At 45.2% G+C, this 15,891-nt stretch overlaps 1 protein-coding gene across 4 annotated transcripts in view; it reads right to left on the bottom strand.

The window, feature by feature from the left end:
* The window catches only part of LOC105559697, a 44,782-nt gene extending 35,790 nt beyond the window's left edge, over positions 1-8,992 (bottom strand). For 2 of the 4 annotated variants that reach the window (XM_012008198.1, XM_012008195.1), the window contains exons 1-2: positions 7,062-7,366; positions 5,221-6,333 (exon numbers count right to left, since the gene is read on the bottom strand). In XM_012008198.1, the coding sequence (XP_011863588.1) occupies positions 5,221-6,140 (920 nt within the window). In that variant the 5' untranslated portion in view covers positions 6,141-6,333; positions 7,062-7,366. The other 2 variants (XM_012008196.1, XM_012008197.1) reach the window with 2 other exon arrangements.
* Between the last annotated feature and the right edge of the window lie 6,899 nt (positions 8,993-15,891).

Below are 15,891 nucleotides of genomic sequence, written 5' to 3'. Positions count from 1 at the left end.
TCTCTCGTCTTCGCCAACAAAGCGCGAGGTGTTCCGAAACACCCGTGAGAAAAAGTAAAATTACGACAAACGCGTAAGGTTTAGAGATGCGCGTAGGTCGAGGATAGGTCTGGGATAATCGAGTCGAAAGGCTGGATGAATCGCCCTTCCAGTCGGTACCGGAGTGGTTGGTCTCCGACAGGAGTGACTGCGTAACGACCCTAGCGGTACCGTTTCTATGGTACCGTTCGTGGGGATTAACACCCCTCTTGCGTCGTCGCGGCCGCTCCACTTTCATCCGGCGGCGGCGGCTGCTGTTGCTATTGCTGCTGCTGCTGCTGCGGGGTGAGACCAGCCTTGGCCTGGGATCACGGAAACTGGATAGCCTTCTCGTGAAACACGCGCGCGCATATACATTGGTCGATCGTGTATTATAATTATCTCAAGTCTCGGGCTACATGGCACTCCGAGAAGCACTTGGAAAAACGCTCGTCGCGCGTTGATCCATCGATCGAAAAGTCTATCGCGTCTCCGACATGGTGGCTCTTCTAGAAACCACCTTGGATAACGGCACAAAGTTACCCACGAAGCTGATAAAACGTTATCCATGTAAAAACTATGGAACGTTTTAATGTGGTAAGAGACAAGAGTAAATATGACAAAAAGAGTAAATATAATATAAAAAACGAGTTTAGTTTATCACGAGAATGCGCTTTACATGCTCTCGGATAAAGCGCTTCTAGATAAGTTTTTGAAACTTTCGAGATATTCAATCGGCGGATTATTCCAGATTTATGACACAAGGAGACGCGATAAAAGGCAACGATAAACTTTTACCGACGGCAACACGTCCGATGCCGAAGAGGAGAGCCATTCTATTTAATTTTAATTATATGTGTGTGTATAATTATGCTATAACTTTAAATATATGTATGTATATTAGACAATCAGTAGATAATAATGCTAATAAATAATAAATATTGAGTATGTTTATAGAGAGAATTTTAATTATATGTGTGTGTATAATTATGCTATAACTTTAAATATATGTATGTATATTAGACAATCAGTAGATAATAATGCTAATAAATAATAAATATTGAGTATGTTTATAGAGAGAATTTTAATTATATGTGTGTGTATAATTATGCTATAACTTTAAATATATGTATGTATATTAGACAATCAGTAGATAATAATGCTAATAAATAATAAATATTGAGTATGTTTATAGAGAGAATTGTGTATCCAACGCGCGCGGTGATAACAACGAATGAAAGAAACGCAAAATTCCTGTTGAAAGAAATGAATAGCGCGTGATCGAATTGTTGGCGTCTATAGTTTATAGGAAAATGACTCTACTAAACGATAAGACAGTCAATTGACATAACCACGATCTGTATTTTACGACACCCAATCATAAAATAAATAATCGTAATGTTTTATCACACTTTGTGTTAAACGACCTGGCCATCGCTGTAGATACATATACATATATATATATATGTAATAACAAAAAATGGGTAATTATAGAGGAAACCAGAGATAAATTTAATCCCGGAAATATTGTGCTCGCACTGTGCGTACGCACGAGCTTCTCCTCATTGGCTCAGGCGCAATTTATTTACTTTTGTGAACGTATCCGCGTGTACACGCAAAGTTCGAGGTACGTCTTGATGGCGATAACATCATTGGACGCAGTACTGGCTCATCCGCGAGGTTACGCTTGGCGTCATCAGCAGCATATTGTTACCGCTTAACCTTCGTGTCATCGAAGCATTGATACCGCGACGGTAACCGACAAAATTATTTATTTTCCCGCCGGTTCGAGCGAGATAGCTTCTGCGCCAAATATACATTTTCTTTTTTTTAAAGAAGAACGTATTTCACGAGTTTTGCGTTCAATAACGGATGTTCTCCATTGGACAAATCGACAGTACCAATTAAAAAAAAGTATCATCGCTACAGCAGAATTGCGATTCTTTTGTTTTAGGAGAATTAGAAGATCTGTAACTTTCTTTTCGAAAGTTTGTCAGTTGTAATAATTCTTAAAATAGCATCTTATTTTTCTGTATTTGTATCGTAAACATCTCACTCTCTTTTTCCACATTCTTGTCTTTTATTTAACCACCGCATTAAAAGATAGAAAATCGATTGACGTAAAGACACAAAATACTAAACTATGTAGATTAGAGTCACGATATCTTTTTGAAGCAGTTATCACAAAAATAACAAAGAAAACGAATTCTAACGGGAAACGCATTCACAATGCTTTTACTGGCCTTGCCGAAAGTTGACTTCCTTAACATTTATCATTTATTACAAGTGGCCAATTAGTAGAACATTCTTCTTTAAAAAAGGATCAACAAGTGGACCTTCCAAATTTATACGATGTGTAATTTGATTTTTCTACTTTAATACTCCTGGTCCCTGCTGCAATTATCCTTGTTTAATTACGTCAGAAGCGAGAGATGACACACTGAGAACTCTTGCATTATATTTTCATCAAATGAAAAGACACGTGGATGAAACAACGCTTCAGATCGCTTTAGCACACTTATAAAATTGTTCAAAAACTACCCGTTTCCTGCGATAGTTAATAAACAGCCGTAAAACGACTGCGATGCGAAGCCTCGTCATGCAGGCAATACGCAAGCGCATGTCTTGGCTTCGTATCACATACATTCGATGGCTGTTTATTAACTATCGAAGGAAAAGGATAATTTACGGACAATTTTAAAGCGATCAGAAGTGTTTTTCCATCCAAATATGTTTGCATTTGAAAATATAACGCAAGAATTCTCAACGTGTCAGCTCTTCTGACGTTATTAGCATTGAACAAGGACGACTGCAGCAGGGACCAGGAGCTTAATTGTGAGCTGCTTTAACGAACTGAAGATCAAATTTGAACAGAACTTGTCGATTATCATGTCGTCACCTCTCAGAAGAAAGTAACCCCTCCGAGAATAACTTCACCCTCTCTATACAAGAGGAGTCCAGGCTCCAAAATCGAGCATGGTGCGATTGACTAATCAGCTATCCGCCTTAAAATTTCTACGGTTATGAAAATCTCTACGAAACTTTTACTAGTAAGGCCCAGTTTTTCATTCTGGTTAATTGTTAACCAGAGATTAGTTCACTCTCCGTCTCTCTCAGATAATTACATAGAAAAAGATGGAGAGTCAACTAACTTCTGGTCAACATTTAACCAGAAAATGAAAAGCCGGGTCTGAGAGTAACAGAATTTATATACGCGGAGAAAATGTTCTCTCAAAATTTATCCTGAAATTCATGTAATCGTGGGACAACGTGGCATTTTGAAGAACTTATGAGGGGACCACAAACCATGGTCGAAACGTTGTGAGTTTAAACATAAAAGTTTGCCAGACATGGTCAAGTAATCTTTCTGAAGTTTTTATGAGAGTTTTTTGAAATTTTACCATACAGTTTCCTAGCAACGTGTATACCAAGTGTAATTACTAGTAGAACTTAAAAAAAAACTCTCGTATAGTTGTTCAAAATGCCATGTCCCACGATTACACGATTTTTAGGGTAAGTTATAAGAGAAAATTCTCTCTCCGTGTATGAAACACAGTTTGAAATATAAACCGCGCAACGGAAGGTAAGACAGTAAAACAGTGTAACAAGAGTAAGAGGCGTTGCTTGGCTCTCGATGTGCCCGCAACTCCAAATAATCTTCAGGAAAAAGCTTAGTGAATTTTACGAGTCGCCAATAGTATACAGTCACGTCAATCGATTTCCTATCTCTTAGTGCGGTGGTTGTTGAACAGAAGACAAGGATGTGGGAAAAAGGGTGAGATATTTACGATACAATACGGAAAAATAAGATGCGCGCACGCACACTATCGCGCAGATAAGCGGAGGTTGGCGAAGGAGAGGACGCGTTGCAGAAATAGTCATCCTGTTATCGACACGACCGTTTGCTTATCGTTCCACGGTCAATATTTCGCTCCCTCCGGCTCCTTTTTTTCTGCAGCGTCTTCGCGCGCCTCACCTCTCCTCCGCCATCTCGATTCCCGACGTCGTTATCGTGCGTTTGCGCGCCCGTCAGTGCGCCCGCCACTTATCCCGGCTTTATCAGCCGATAATGCCAATATCTCGGTCACCATCAAACAGCGATTACAAGAAAGCGGAGTAATATTTGCTATACCGTTGAGATATTGTCTGGCGTGCCAAATTCTTGTGCCGGTGCGCACCCCATGGTGAGCTTGCCACGGTGTGTCAGAGGGTAAATTCTGTCTCTTGCGCTATAGTGAAAATGCTACATAAAAGTGAGTAGCTTCATCTCTTTATAATTGTCCCCCTAAAGCCCGTGTCACACTACGTATTGCGGATCGCGGATCGCAATTCAACCAATCGGATACGAGGCTGTCTCGTCTGGCTGAAATGCGATCCGCAATCCTCAATCTGCAACACGTAGTGTGACATGGACGCGAGGTCTTCGTCCACTTGGACCAAGTTCTAGCGGACACAGGCCTTTTGAAAGAAACAAAGTTACTTTCAGCATCCTCACTATATTGTAAGATACAGAATTGACCCCTTGGTCCCGCAAGTAGATACACGAACCCTAGCGATCCCCCGCGACGTTCAGAGAGGAAGAGGTCGGCGAATCGTAAATGCGAGTTTAAAAGGATCGTTTAATGAATCCTTCTGGATATTTAATTATACTAATTTAATAATACTAACGGATATATTTTCGTCCCTTCATAGTGCTGTGATTTTGTGGAGCAACGTCCTCTTTTATAAGAGACGTAAGAAGCGTCTATATAAGAAGTGTATAAATGCATATGATTTTTTGGTAGAGGCATCTTGTTACTTTTTATCTGCTCGGCCTCTCGATTTCGACCGATTGTCAATCGGCCTTTATTACGGGACGGAACAAACGTAGCAACCGGTTTCCAAACCGGAAACATGGTAGGAACGAATTAAATTTTTTTTCGGAACCACCAACTTTCGTACTGACTTGTGCATTGACGTGATCTTCCGCAATGTTAAGCTACAAGGATGGTATTATTTATTCTTACCGCGTTTCCCACCGTTTCCACCTCAATACCCCCTAGACTACCGCAACCTCCACGAAGAGATCGAGGTAAGAGCGTACCAAGTGCGATTAGATGAGTTTCCGCCGACTTCTCAGTTTTACTCTTGATTGAAATCAAATGGAACGTACGGTGGAAACTAAAGACCGCTTCTTTAACTAATTAAACGTACGGTACTCACCACTTAATACTCCTCTTTATGATGTTGTTGACAATCTTCGATTTTTTCGGCAACACGACCGAGGCGGAAATAGGCGACTTCTTCCGTTTCTCGGCCTCCCTCTTCGTGGCGTCTTCCGGTTCCTTGCAGTCCTCGACGGTGTTACTCTCCTCCTCGTTTATCTTGGCCGAATTTTTAACCCATTCTACTATGTGGTCCGCGCGATCGGTCGGTAGTGCAGAGCTGCTGTCAAGCTGCTCCTGAATAATAAGCTCGCCAAACGCGGTCGGAGAGCGAACAATCCCGAAGTTGGATTTCTCCTCCGTCTTCTCCGACGCGTGTCCCACATCACTTTCATCCCCCGCAGGCGGGGGGTTGGAACACGTCTGTACATCGTCTGTCGAAACGTCGTCACTCTTCTTTACCGTTTGCTGCCCTTCCTCATTGTTCCCATTGTCGCTGGCTTTCACGTTTGTAGCCTCGGCGGCCTGCAGGGCCTCCATCGCGAGATCACCGTGAACGATTTGTAAGATCTCGTTCAGATCGCTCTTTACGGAGCTAGTGACAAAGCCTTTTTCGGTAGACTTTCCCGAGGAATCGTCGGAACTGCTGTCTTTGCTCTCAGAGGTACAGTGCGACTGACGAGACGTTGTCGCGTCGAGACTTGATCCCTTTAAATCCCCATTACAGTCTGTGTTCGAAACGTCCTGCTGCGCCTCGGGATTAGTAACAGGTGAACCTGTACCATCGGTTTTCTCTTTCTCAACGTCGGCGTCTGGAGTCTCCACGGGGGTAGACGACTTGTCGACGCCGCCCGTTCGTTCGTGATTCTCCTTATCGGAGGGAGTCGCCTTATTGTCCGCCAAAGAGCCGTCTGACGCCAAGGACATCGCCTTTTCCGGCGACTTGCTAGCACTTCCTTCCGCAATCTTTTCCGCCATCGTTATCGCATGCACAGGTCAGTTTCCCAGCATTTTAAAGCCCGACGAGCAACGATCGACTCTCCCTCAGCACTTGAGAAGACTCGTTGTTACCATCCGAGTCGTCTTGACCATCTCGGGGGCGAATGCCGGAAAATGTCTTCCTGCGATCCCTCAAGACTCCTCCTGCCGGTTTCACCTCTTCGCCTCGTCCCTACAACGAAACAATTTCTTAAAATTGCTACTCACAAACGATGCGTACGCCAAGAATTGGACGCTCGGTAAAATTCCATTTTTAATTGACGGCGCGTACTGGCCGTCACTGCCGTTGGCGCGGCATCGATATTTATTACTATACGCGCAATACGTGTCGATTATAAATTCAGCGAGCAATTCCGAGGATCATGTTCGCCGACGCGATTCCTAGATTACCGACCGGGCGTGTTAGGAGAGGTCAGGAGAGGTTAGGAGACACCGTGTACTAGATAAGATACGCATAATTTCACACAAAACGCCGACGTTATTTCTCTCATCTCGCGCGACATTAGTCACACCGGTACACCCCCTCCCCCTGCCCCTCCTTCTGCAAAACGTACAATCACGAGTTGCGGTCGAGGCTCCGCGACCTGGCGTCAAACTGCGCGCACGATTAACAAACATTTCGAGGGCTCGCGGGCGGGATCCCGCTCCAATTCGCGGCCGTACATACTTTCCCGCGCGCAAATGATGTCCCAGACAGGTTGTCACCATTTCCGCGGCCAAGTTACGACGGTAACCTGCCCTCTTTCTCCCCCCCGGCATCTTACTCGAGCGAGTGCGACGAGTGTCCAAGGACTTACGGCTTCCAGGGCCGCCGGGTGATCAGTCACGCTCGCCCGACCGTCATTTTTACGGGTTAACGGCATCATCGGGAAGCTAATGATAAGTCGGTTTGTCCTCTACCTGACGTAGCCGCGGTCCTAAGGATGAAATAATCTCCCGCTCGTCCGATTGACGGGGTCAACGAGGCATCGTCCTCTCGCCAAGCGCGTGCCACTTGCGGCGACGTCGGTCCCGAATTGACGAACGTCGACGGCTCGGTCCCCGGCGACGAGTCTCATCTCACACGGCCAGGGACTGGGGGGACAACGTATCGCAGAAATTCGCAGGTAGAGACGAATGCACGCGTACACGCACGCGCGCGCGCGCGCCTAACCTCCGAGGTGAACCGGCGTCGATAGGACGGGTCGGGACTGACGGGACGGGACGCGCCGCCGCGGGGGGACAATGTGGCGGGATAAGATCGTCCGTACGTACCTCGACCGCTGCTCGGAGGGGGGGGAAGTCGGTTCCTCGCAGCCGCGGGAGCGACTCCGCGTCAATGTCGATCCGGAACTCGTCCGTGGGAAGCGGAAGATGACGACAGCTCGGACTCGCGTCAGAAATGGCAGCGTAGCGAGCGAACGGCCGACCGTTCGCGGCGATTCGACGTGGCGAGAAGGAGAGAGACAGAGAGAGAGAGAGAAAGACAGGAGAAAGACGGAGAGCGAGCGCGAGCGCGATCTCGCGAAAGAATTCCTGGGGAAACGCGAGAGCGCACGTAGAGCCGCAAACCCGCGTACCGACGAGGCTGGTGACCTTACTGAACTCTATCCATACTGAAACGCACACTGGCGTCTGGCGCTCGAAACGTCATCCGAGAGAGACAACTTCGAGCGGTGGCGTTCTTTCTCCTCGCGCGGTACAGTCCTTGGTGAAAGTTGCCGCCGCGCGGCATGAAATATGCTCGGTGTCGCGAAAATTGATTGTACTTCGGCGGGGATTGTACGAAGCTTTCAATGCGCATGCCACACTCTGGTTTCTCTCTCTCTCTCTCTATCTCTGTCTCTCTCTTTCACTCTCTCTCTCTTCGTGCCAATTTTTCTGTTTGAGAACAATATGTATATACGAGAGGATATTGCGATATGAGTATTTAATGAACAGCTTTTTATCAACTGCTGCTAATCGCAAAATTGATCTTATCGAAATTTACTCAGATTTTACGATAGGCCCTTTTGTCCATCTCTACCAATGCGGACTAACTTTAATCTCGGTCTGCCTCTTTTTTTTCTTTTTCTAAATATATGAGTTGAAAAAAAGATGGAAGTGAATTAAACCGAGATTAAAGCTAACCGGTAATTTGAGAGTGCAGTTTTTACTTTAGCCATGTTCAGGATTGCGAGAATAGTGAAATCTAGAAATAAAACAGAGAAACTTACCGAGCAATAGAGCAGCGACGGTGTTCTCTTGGCGGCGTTCCTTTCCTGACATATTTCGACGAGATCTATTGAACGAAGTTATCGGCGAGATCAACTGATGTTTAGTTTTTCGTTGCCGCGGATTTCGTAGCGTTCGCGACTCTCGATAGAGGATCGCCCGCACAACGTTGTACAATCGCGCAAAATCTTGGCAAAATATCGATTCAGGTTTAGGCCCGGTTTCACCAACGTCGCTTAACTTTAGGCTTAGCTTAATTCGTCCTCTGTCTCTTTTCAACTGTTACTTTAGAAAGAGACAAACACGGATCAAACCGAGATGAAAGCTGTTAAGCTACGTTCGGCGAAACCGGGCCTAAGGTCCGGTGTCACCAACGTTGTTTAACTTTAAGCTTAGCTTAATTCGTTCTCTGTCTCTTTTCAATTGTCACTTTAGGAAGAGACAAATATGAAGTAAACTAACAGCGAATTCGGTTGCATGTACTAGTGCGCACTGAGTGCACACTTAAGGCTTGTTTATAATCAGTTCTTATATTTAACTTTGTCTTAAATACATGTTCAAAGAGTATTTAGTTAAACAATTATCCGTGTAAACGTTGTACAGGCTATATTTTTCTGGATAAGAAATATTGCAAGAGGTATTTAAGATTATCTTTAAATATGAGAATTGACTGTAAACAAGGTTTAGTGTGCACTCAGTGCGCTAGTGCAACCAACCGAATTCGCTATAAGATTAACGTTAAGCGACGTTTGGTGAAACCGGGCCTAATTAGTTTAGTTCACGTTTGTCTCCTTCTAAAGTAAAATTGAAAAGAGACAAGGAATGAATTAAGCTAAGCTTAAAGTTAAGGGGATACTGGAGTAATTCTGCACTTTTGGCACCTCTTGCTCCTATAACTGTCAATTCGCAAAAGCATTTGTGTAACATACAAATTATGTGGCTTTTGTGTACGGACCGACAGTGTCCCGCTATTCAGTTTAAGTGAAAGAACAGCATGGTATCATTGAAATTAAGTTTAGGAGCTTTTCTTCACTCGAATTGGTTCGGGAACCTGTAACATATTCGAGTGAATAGATTTTTTGTTAGGCTTCTAAACTTCATTTCAATGACACCATGCTGTTCCGTGATTTAGTCCGATTAGTGGGACACTATCAATCTGTACACAAAAGCTACATAATTTGTATATTACACAAATGTTATCACGAATTGACAGTTCTAGGGTCGGTATTCATAGTCCATTCTTATATATTTGAGATCATCTTAAGTAAACTCTTAATGTGTTTTTAACCAATCACAGAGCCGTATTAATCTCTTAAGACAACACTTAAGATGATTTTGAAATAAGAATCAACTGTGAATACCGGCCTAGGAGCGAAAGGTGCCAGAAGTGTAGAATCACTCCAGGGGTTCGATTCTTGAATTCATTCGTAGGAGAAACGTATGCGAAAATACTGCTCTAAAGCCTTGTGTCCACGATCCAAGAACTGTGTCCAGGTTCTCTTGGATCGTGGACACAAGGCTTAAAGGTCTGTGTCGACGATGCTAGAACTTGGTCCAAGATCTAGTTTCGAGAAATGTGTGACCAATCAACTTGCAGCTATTCCATAAAAGCTGTAAGTTGATTGGCCACACATTTCCCGGAACTAGAACTTGGACCAAGTTCTTGTTCCGAGAAACGTGTAGCCAATCAACTCGCAGCTATTCCATAAAAGCTGCAAGTTGATTAGGTATACATTTCTCGGAACTAGAACTTGGATCAAGTTCTAGCATCGTGGACACAGGCCTTTACAGAAAAGATGCAAATTGATTGGCTATCCGCATGGCTTTTAACCAATCGACTTGCAACTTTTCTGAGCAGAATTTTCGCACGCGTTTCCCCTTCGAGCGAATTCAAGAATCGCGAGCCCCAGGCATCCCCTTAATCGACGTTGGTGAAACCAGGCCCAAGGGTGCCATGTAAACATACCCAGTCGATCGACGAATCATTTCTCACTGGGTACTCTATGGCGCTGCGGCACCGTCGTTCTCGCCGTGCCTTCAACGCGTATATTTCGCAAGTTCGCCGGTGAATCGGAGCTTGAATTGTAACTCTAATTTAATCGTCCTGAATCTCGAGATTCTCTTAAGAAGCGGATGGCTGGATTAGCCCGCGGGTGTGAAGAAACGTCGCAGCGATCGTCGGACATGATTGCCCCGAGTTGCAAGAAGCATCGGACGCATATTATCTTTACGGAGATCGGCAACAGAAAAAAAAACGCGGGAAGTGGCGACGGATCAAGGTAAGTGGCAGCGATAAACACTCCAATTATCGTCGCCTCTGCGGCTGATGCGGCAATAAACCCGCTAACTGAGGACTTATTGTTAGTTTTAAGGTGCGCTCGCGAAAAATCGCCTCGGAAGAACGTCTCGGGACGAGGAAGGATAACTCTCGAGACAATTTTATAGGAGAGACACTGCGGTGTTCTCGTATATTTACAGATTATTCGTAATTCATAGTCAATAGTAATTATATATATATATTTATATATATAATATGTATATATCAACAAAATAATATTTTAGTCATTTTTACGTCGCTAATAAAATCTAGAGGCTAAACAGTCGCAGGGTCTCCATCGTCTAAAGTCGGTGACGTCTGCCTAGCCGCGGGAACTCGCGTCACATCCGCTCTCTACCTAACAATAAATAAACAAACAAATACAAATTTATACATTCCGCGCGCGCTAGTGAAGGTGATGACGATCAAATGGTCAGCGGGAGAAGCTACATTGCGGCGGTTGTAAAATTCGTGAATACGGATTGGAGGATGCTCTTAGATTCTGCCTCGATTACAGGCACATACGCTGATCAGATTCAAGATTTTTACAACAGTCGGGGAGCAACTTTTTCCGCTGAACGCGGCCAATGTCGCACGCCACGGGTCGCAGGTAACGAGATGATCCTTGCAAAAATCGAGGAATCGACTCTGGTCCAAGTCGCGGCGCGCGATCTGTCGTTAGCACCGTCTGGATTCGAACGCGGAGAGAACAATAATCGAAGCGTAAGTCGCCAGGACGTAACATTTAAAGCGCACGCCGTCGTTTCCGCCCGCGACCGACACTCGCGGAGACTCTAAAGATCGAATAGGCCCAGCAATTGTTGACTCGGATTGAATTGGAATTGGCGATTGTCCTTCGGTCAATGAGAGCGAAGCAGCCAGCGATTTAATCGGCTAGAAGACAATCGTTAAATCGCCAACCCCAATCGAATCCGAGTCAGCAATCGCTGGTCTGATTCGGCCTTAAGGGCCGGTTGTTCCAACGTCGGCGAACTTTTTACCCTTTAACATCCTGCGGTCCATATTCCGAATTCTCTTTTATCGCTAAAAGATGCCACTAAAACTGGTCTTGAGAGATTCTCATTGGCTGAAGGATCTTCGGCTTTCACCGATAAAAGAGGATGCGGAATAAGGGCCTTTATCTCTTTCCAATTGTTTCCCCTTGGAAAGAGACGATGTTAACCGAAGGGTAAAAAGTTGCCCGACGATCGGAACAGTCGGTTCTGAATCTACAAATTTTCCGAACGTAAGAGAAACAATGTTTCTTTCTCCGCCGAAAGAAGACTCGTTGAGAATTCGTTCGAAGAGGACGAAGAGCGCCGTACGAGCCCAGCACCTTCCGTCCAGTACGGTCGTTTCGCGTGTCGGTTACGAGTTAATATAATCGGATTTGATATTAAGTCAGCCTTGACCCCAGGCTTCTGTGCAATTAAAACTTCCTCTCGAATTGGGAGCGAGGTAAGGGAGTAACCGCAGCCGACTCGCGTCGCGCTCCGAGTGATTTTTCGCTACTCGGTTTCTCGCCCGGACTAGTCCTCGGCGGCGCGGCGTATCGCCTTACCGATGGCGAAACGGGGACAGAGCCGGTCGTTGTCTTTGTTTTTAACCGCAGTATAGTGTGCCACGCGGTCTGTCGTCGCCGTCGTCGGCGGCCCCGCTGTAGGTGTGTTAAAATTGCGGCTTCTAAACGGGGTCGCCGCGGACACGCTAATAACCGCCGTGCATTTCCGTCGGAATTGGAACGGCCGATGGCCGCGCCGGGCGATCGCCTCCGCGGCGTTATCTGCGACCGTGGACGCAAATTGGATGCGAAATTGCATTCGTTTCTACCTCGCACAAACAGCTGCTGTTAGCAGTACTTTAGCTCATTCCGATTAATCCGTGATGGTTAATATGTCTCCTCTGTACCGTCAGCCGCGGTCGTGATGTAAATATAAAAAGGAAGGTCTCCCTCTCTCTCTCCCTCTCTCTTTCTCTGTATGAGTATGTGTGTGGGAGCGCGCACGCACGTGTAATTAATTCAATGCTTAGTTATACTTGGCTCGCCTAATGAAACGATTGACAATTCTCTCCGATCGTAATCGCTCTCTGATCGTAGCGCTACGGGATATGCAGCTGGAGGAAGAGAATTCTCTTCGCACGACCGTGTATCCCACACCGCGTTGTCAGAGAAACCGGACGACGCGTTTCGTTTCGGCGCTGAGACGCGGCTCGATGCCCCCGGAGCAGTTCCTATCATCGGCAGGTCGTGCGTACTGATATTCTCGCGACGTTACTACGTCAGGTCTTCGAGAAGTCACGTGGTTTGGCGAACGAGAGAACATCGCGAAATATCCGGCACAGAATTTGGAAGTTTCTGGCCACGCTTTACTTATCTGACATACGATATTTCCGCCACGACGTAAACGTGATACAAACTAGCTCCGAGGTTTGAAAACGCAATGTCTCGGGATACGCATTTCACGGGGTGGGACTGCGGAATTTAGGCCTGGTTGCACCAACGTCGCTTAACTTTAAGCTTAGCTTCATTCGTGCTTTGTTTCTTTCCAACTGTTACTTTAGAAGGAGACAAACGTGAATTAAGTTAAGCGACGTTTGGTGAAACCGGGCCTTAGGCGACTAATGTCCATGTTTCTACCAATGCGGATTAAGTTTGATCTCGGTGTAACTTTCTTTTCGTCTCTTTTCAGTTCGGAGAGTTGGGAAAAGATGGAAAGTAAATTATAAACCGAGATTAAAGTTAATCCGCATTGGTAGAAACAGGCATAAAGGTGATGGCAGAGAATGAAACGCTTAAGGCCCGGTCTCGCCAAACGTCGCTTAACTTTGATCTCGGTTTAATTCATGTTTGTCTCTTTCTAGAGTAACAGTTGGAAAGAGACAAAGAACGAATTAAGCTAAGCTTAAAGTTAAACAACGTTGGTGAGACCCGACCTTGGGCCCGGTTTCCCCAAACGTCGCTTAACTTTGATCTCGGTTTAATTCACGTCTGTCTCTTTCTAGAGTAACAGTTGGAAAGAGACGAGGAACGAATGAAGCCAACAATAAGCTTAAAGTTAAACAACATTGGTCGAAACCGGATCATTCCCAGCCTAATGGCCCGAACAGAAAGATTGTCGTAACCGTTTGCGACGAAGAACTGTCGCGTCCATTGCGTCGCGTGGCGACACGCGTCTGCGACAATTCTTTGTGCCTTGACTTACGTCTTACGACGGAATCGTAAACGATTACAATCTTCCCGCTCAGGCCCTAATCGCTATAATTCACATCGGGGACGACGACTCGAATAAATCCAGCATGATAACTGCCGCCAAGTGCGCGCGGCGAGTCACCGCGGCGAAATTCTCCTCGTCACGTGTCCGGTGCCAAGTATCGGATTTCGTCTCCGATGAAACGGAGCGATCGGTATCTCACGCGCGGCGATATCCCGTCGTGCATCCGTGCGTTCAACACGCACGTGGGCCGCGTCGTCTTCTCGGGCGCACGCGTGTACGGCACGTACATCGCGTATAAAATATCTTTTTTTTCCCTACCTATATATAAATGGACTATCTATACGCTCCCGTCGCCATCCTTCGTTTCCCCGTTCGCTTTTTTTTTTAACTACCGAATAGCACCTGTTCTCGTCATGTACCTCGCGCTCTCTACTTCGCTCTCCCGATTTAATTCCCTCCTTCCGCCCTTCGGTCCGCGCGCCACCACTCTTCGTCCTTCTGGACGTTCTGACGTAATACGGAAAATACATACATATAAGGTACATATATACGTGACATATAAAAATTAAGCGGTCTGTCGAGCATCATTTTGACACCTTTTTGGCGAAGGATGGATCGTTGTACGGTACACCTGTCGGATTTGCAAAGGATCAACGCGCTCAATCTACCGATGTGATCGCCGAGTTTACACCGGCAACAGCCTTCCATCCTATCGAATTACGTTCCATAATACGAGCAACGGTATTAGATAAGGACTGCGCGTTTACGCAATAAATGACCGTTGGAATATTAAAGCGTGACTATTTTCGGAATGGCGTCTCTGACACATTACTGGGTCTCTGAAATGTTCCTCAACGGACATAGCCGCGCGTACAAACGATAAGTGAGCTAAAAGTCGCCGCCAGTTCAATGCTCGGTAATTATCCGCAATATATTTCTAACCGGAACTGGACGATTTGAAATAATTATTTTCACTATCGCCACGTTTATCGCACGCCATACGTAAAGAAATTACGAAAGAAGAGAAAAATGTCAAGTAAAATAATCGTTCGAGGTTTCCAAGATTTATCTCCGGGGCAAATTCCGTCGATGTGCGCATATGTGACCAATTTCTGAAATCGTAAATTTCGCCGCGATATCGTGCGAGGTATTTTACGCAAAAGCGCGCGTAGTATTTGTTCTATGCTTAAATAAACATTGTCCGTAAGTAATTAAGACTTCTTTTCTCTTTCGGAGATGTAATGTGAATATTTGCAAATGAAATTGGCAAACAGAAACAAAAACGACCGTCGACGAAAATTAATGAATCCGTGCCAATGTAATTCTCCGCGAAATGGGGAACCGCGTCGATAGAATAGCACATTTGTCGCTTAACATGCGGTGCGTAAAATCTGACACAACGCGGAGCAATGGGATTTTTCGAATGGAAATTGAACGCGAAGAATCAGACTGTAGGAGCGCGGAGAGCTTGAAACGACGCGTCGTCGTTAATTGCGCAGATGGAAAGTAATCGCTGCTTGTGTAAACTCGACTCGTAAGTCGTGGATATAAATATTTGATCGTGACGCACCTAATTTCTACCATGCCGAGAGATCGGGGAGACTAGTTACGATCGCCGTGACGCGCAAAAATGGAAAATATTACGCGAATATCATAGTACACTAGCGTTAAGTCGATAACAGACTGTACAAAGTAACAACCGGGGACGATAACAATTAGCTTAGGGGGAAAGAAATTGCACTAAGTAATACAAAACGATCAAATACAACTTTAAATATAAAACTCTGTTAATGAACAAATTCGATTATCGATCCTTTCTTAGGGAGATTCGCTAAAACTCACTAACAATCCAATCTCTACTTTGCCGAGAAATAAAATGACGCGCGTTAGTTTCGTTTCAAAAACTCATCTAAATAATTAGTAATAAACTTTAGCTTTGCTATTGAAACGGACAACGTATACGAAATAAAGAAGCCTCATCACGGCGTTCGCATGTCATTGCACT

Source organism: Vollenhovia emeryi, unplaced genomic scaffold (genome assembly GCF_000949405.1).
Source record: "Vollenhovia emeryi isolate VEMERY1.0 unplaced genomic scaffold, V.emery_V1.0 DF939260.1, whole genome shotgun sequence".
Taxonomy (NCBI): domain Eukaryota; kingdom Metazoa; phylum Arthropoda; class Insecta; order Hymenoptera; family Formicidae; genus Vollenhovia; species Vollenhovia emeryi.
Note: the sequence above shows the minus strand (reverse complement) of the source record. Positions and strands in the feature narration are given on the sequence as shown.